Source organism: Fulmarus glacialis, unplaced genomic scaffold, assembly GCF_000690835.1.
Source record: "Fulmarus glacialis isolate BGI_N327 unplaced genomic scaffold, ASM69083v1 scaffold5429, whole genome shotgun sequence".
Lineage (NCBI taxonomy): Eukaryota > Metazoa > Chordata > Aves > Procellariiformes > Procellariidae > Fulmarus > Fulmarus glacialis.
In genome coordinates, this window is record NW_009233739.1 from 8,835 (window position 1) to 13,957 (window position 5,123).

General features: G+C 38.0%; 1 protein-coding gene across 1 annotated transcript; it reads left to right on the forward strand.

Moving 5' to 3' along the window:
• Window positions 1-277: 277 nt before the first annotated feature.
• On the forward strand, window positions 278-4,744 carry ISOC1 (isochorismatase domain containing 1). The gene is made up of 4 exons (XM_009585400.1): window positions 278-397; window positions 569-772; window positions 1,158-1,274; window positions 4,104-4,744. Exons 1-4 carry the CDS (start codon window positions 278-280, stop codon window positions 4,248-4,250), a joined length of 588 nt encoding a protein of 195 aa, XP_009583695.1. The 3' UTR covers window positions 4,251-4,744.
• Window positions 4,745-5,123: the final 379 nt, after the last annotated feature.

Sequence of the window (5,123 nt, forward strand, 5' to 3'; positions counted from 1 at the left end):
TTCAGAAGTTTCCATGTACATTTACATTGACTTGTGTCTCCCACCTAATAAAATCTTGATTACCTATTGATGACTGTACTATACTGCTCAGTATCAGCCGTTCATTTGAATTTAGAAAGATGCCAAAATCAGGCTTGAAAAACCTTTCTCCTGTTTTGACTTAAAGTAACATAAAGCTGTTACTTGGCAGAGGCGTTGCAGACTCTTTCTCACTCTGCTGCTTTTCTGAAAGGATCTTCTCTGCCACGGAAAACTTTATCTTTATTTTGTTTTTCAGATGACTACTCTGGGCAACTTGACACCCTCAAGCACTGTGTTTTTCTGTTGTGATATGCAAGAGCGATTCCGGCCTGCCATCAAGTACTTCGGTGATATCATCAGCGTGGGCCAACGACTGGTATGGTTTTTGCTTTTTTCCTTGTGGTGAGCTTTGATCACAAATGTAGATTATTATTTTACACATAGCCAGTTTACTGGTTATTCAGTTTCAGGTAGTAACAATGTCTTCGCTATTATCATTCTTTAATAATTTATTTTCTTGTACGCTTTTCTCCCTGCTCCCTTGCAGCTCCAAGGTGCACGGCTCTTAGGAATTCCAGTTATTGTAACTGAACAGTATCCCAAAGGTCTTGGCAGCACTGTGCAAGAAATTGATTTAACAGGAGCTAAACTTGTGCTTCCCAAAACAAAATTTTCAATGGTATTGCCAGAAGTCGAAGCAGCATTAGCAGAGATCCCTGGAGTCCGCAGCGTTGTCCTGTTTGGAGTAGAAGTACGTGCCTTGCCATTCTTGTACTGTTTTATGGTAATGTCTGTTGGCCCACAATAGTATTAAACATTGCTTTCTGTAATTAAAAAAAAAGACAATTTATATTGCTTAGGGCTTAGGTAACCTCTACAGATTAAATTGTTCTTGTGTTACTTGTCTTCGATATTACCTCATAATAAAATCTGAAATGAGAGATTTGTAAACTACAGGCTCTTGTCTCAAGCTTGGTTGGCATTTAAAACCCACATTGAGTTCCCTAGGAATGTCAAAGGTAGAAAAACACGTTTGAACCCTAATTAATGATGTACTCTAATTTGGCGTTGTGCTACTCATATTTTATAATAATGGTTTGTTGGTGGGGTTTTTGCCTTTGATTTCTCCCCTGTAGACTCATGTCTGCATCCAGCAAACAGCATTGGAATTAATCGGCAGAGGTCTCGAAGTTCATATCGTAGCTGATGCCACCTCATCAAGAAGTATGATGGACAGAATGTTTGCTCTTGAGGCAAGTTTCTTAGTCAAGGCTTTCTCCACCTTGGGTCTGTATGTTAATTGCCCTACTTATTGTAAGCTAACAAGGAATTTCTAAGAACAGTAAGCAGTGGACAAATGTAGACTTGAGAAGAGGTGAATGCTCTGATTCTCAGAATAGCTTCCAGGATGGACAAGGATTACTATCTTATTTTTCCTCCCTAAATTATGATTTAATATGTGGAACCCAGTTTGGGACACTTGGATTTTAAAAGTGATCGTTTCATGCAATTTAGTTTACTCTGTATAACCATTAGCATTTTAGGATATTTTCTCATGGAGTGTTAATCTGTACAGCAGAGTAAAAGCGCTACAGAGCTTTTGGTTTTGTTGTTCCAAACAGTATTTGTTCTGCTGTTGAAATTCCTTGAAATGGAATGGAATATAGTAAGTGATCCTGTTCAAAGCTCCTTCTTGTATGTCTGTCCCTCCCTCTGCTTTTCCTCATCAGTGCAAATTAAAGCTTAATCTCAAGACACTGTGATTATACTAAAGACTTCCCCTCCTCCCCTCTCCCCCCCACAGGATCTTAGTCTAACTAAATATTGAGAAAGTGGAGATAAATGTAACAAGAAGATTTAAAAGCATGTACAACTATGTGGCAGCAAATTCATGCAAACAATTTTTTGATAGTGTACTCTAACTTGCCTACAGGCATCACTGTTGGAAATCGAAAACTGATATATACATTAAGTATTGCAATTTTTGCCTCAACTACAGCATTTTATGCTTTTTTTATAGATTCAGAGAAGACTTTTAATTTCTTCTGTTTCTCATGAGTAAGAGAATTAAAGGCTAAAGGGAAATCACCAGCATATAGCATTTGATGAAATCCATGACTTTGATTAAGTGGAAGCTTAATTTCGTCTGTCATGTAAAGCATAGTGATGCACACAGAGTGCAGGAGTGACTGAAATCATGGACCTCCCAAGTCAATGTGGTGCAGCAGCAGTAGTGGACAAAACAAATATAGAAAAACTGAAATCTGTTTGCCTTATTGTGTACGTCTCTGTACATTTATCACTTACACTGTATTTGCAAGCAGTTGGGTCAGTGTAATAGAAATCTAGTCTTTTCTGTTCTTCGTCTGTTCTACTTGTTCCTGCGGTGTGGATGCAACATACGCTTGCTGCTTTTCTTCATCTGAAAGACTATATTCTAAGAAAATTTTTCCTTTCCTTGAACATCATCCAGTATGCTTAGCACATGCATCTCTTCATTCCTACTAATCTCAAAATTATATAAATTATACTTAGTCCTAGAAATAGAGTATAAGCCAATGCCAGCCTCTTTGACATGTTATGGTATATCTTGCTTCTAAAGAGAAGACATTCTCTTTTTTCAGTCAACATTTTTCAGAAGGCAACGTTCTTTAATAGTTTGTTTTTTCTCTCATCCGTACTAGTTAAAAGCAAAAACCTTGTATTCCTGGAGAAGTACATCTTGAAAACATCACCATAATTTTTCATTTTGATTTTCCTATTTTTCTCTTTTGTATGTGTATGTGGTTTAAACAAGTGTGTCATTGTACAGAGTGGGACAGCTGGGGAAGCTATCTGCTTTATTTCAACTTAAGAATATCAGCAAGGCTTGCTGCCATTATTGCAAGCAGAGAGCATTGACTTGAGTAAACCTAGCCTAGTTAGTTTATCGTTATACAGACTGTAGTTACATATACTTTACTGGTCTCCTAAAATAAATAACTTTCCCCCATCAATTGCTTTGTAATTGAACAACTAAACAGCAGTGGTCTAAGTCTGCCCTAGAAAGTTTGGAGCTTCTCTTTCCATTAGTAATTACCATTGAAATCTGTCTGAAGGCGTACATATCTATATTTTCTGCCTCTTGCCCTTTCTTGGCTCATTCAGGACGCCATTAGATTTGGTGGAGCATGCAGCTGAGTAGAGGGTGATGGAGGGGAAGCTGGATTCGTGAAGAGTTTTACTGCCAAAGAGTTTTACTGTACGATTGCTGGGAAGCTGATGAGGGGCAGGGGTGGTCAGCCTTTACTTAAAGATAACCTTGCTACGTAGGCAACAACGACAGTCTTAAAAGTCAAAAAACTTTGCAATAAGTCCTGTGGCTTGGGCTACATGAAGCATTGCTGTGTTTAGTTGCACACTTACAAGATCTAGCAAACCTCTTTCAGTTTTGCTTTCTACGCAGCGACGCTTTTTATTCTGTAGCCTGTGAGAACTAACTTGGGAGTTACTGGGGCTGTAATGAGATGTCGGTTAAAAGGAGCTGCTGCTGTGCCAGTATGATTTATAAGGTCCGTAGAAGAGCTTTTCGTTCTGTCTCTTGAGATTATTAGTACTAGTGCACTGTGTAGTCCAAAGACCGAAGCCCTAGTACATAACAAGCCCTGAAAGAGAAATGGTTACAATTAAGTTTCTTGCTTAACGCCTTTAGCTTGGACCTCACTATTTTCTTTTTCCCCAGGCCTTTCAAATCTGCATGAGTGTGAAGAAACCTATCCTTGGGACCAAGGGGAAAGGGTTGTTAATATAAGAGGGGGTGGGTCTTCTGCGTATTAAATCTGACATGGGAAAAGAATCCGGTCCAAGTAGGAAGCCTTATTTGTAATCCAGGGCAGCCTTTTTCCACCGTAAAGTCTAAAAACAGTCACTTTGCATCCTAGCTTTATAAATGGCACTGCTAAGAAATGCTGGAATGGAATTGGCAATACTTTTGTTAATAGGAGATGTTTTTAAAAATACCATGCGTCTTTTTTACAAAATGTATACTCATTCACATTTGCAAGTATCTCACGTTATTCTCTCTCTGCTCTTTTCTCTTTCAGCGTCTTGCTCGTACTGGAATTATAGTTACTACTAGTGAAGCTATATTGCTGCAGCTGGTAGCTGATAAAGAACATCCAAAATTCAAAGAAATCCAAAATCTCATTAAGGCGAGTGCCCCTGAGTCGGGGCTCCTTTCCAAAGTTTAAAGAGGATGTGGAGGAAGCAGAGCTCATTGTCATCTTTAAGGAGGACAGAAAGCTGTAAGCGCACATGTACACCTTCTTTCACTCAAAGTTTGGTAGAACTGTAAAATTAAAAATTGACATACTTGTGCTTGCCGAAGCAAAATTGTCTGGTTATACGTTTGGGTGGCAGTATGTTCTGTTTAGTTACAGCTGTCAGAGGCTTTGGGTACCATAGGATCCTTTTGTCATCAAATCCCCTTATTTATTTAAAAAAACCCCAAAATTAACAGAGGTGTCTGCTAGTCTATACTATACATTGATTGTAATAGCTCCAAAAAGTGCATATTTCTGTGACACCTCTTGATTGTGCACTTCGTAAAAGTGTTCTGTGATATTCTGTTTTACTTCTGTATTAATAGAAGATAATTACATATTGGAGAAATGTGATGTGATATGCTTTAATGTTCTATGTAAATGAACTATTTTAATAGGGCATAAGTTAAAACCGAGTAAGATATATGGACTACATGTGCGCTTTTGTTCTCTAGGATAAAATTTAAGTGCTTTGCTTCGTAGACAAGACACATAGATCAAGCAGCAGCTGATGTTTGATTGCTCTAGGTAGCTGAAGCCTGCATCATGACTTTCGATTATTCTGAAATTGACTGCCCAACCCTGTACTTCACTTAAGTGTACACAAACAGAAAACTGTCATTTAATTTAGTTCTTTATAAACAACTGGTGTAAAGTCCTTCAGAATTAGCAGAAGATTACCAAAACTTTAAATAAATTGGAAATGCCAAGGATGTTAAAGAACAAAAGCTTTTCAGCTTCGAGTGCTCAATCTACTACTATGTTTAGATTTATTTGGGGCTTTTTACCCCATTTTAGTTA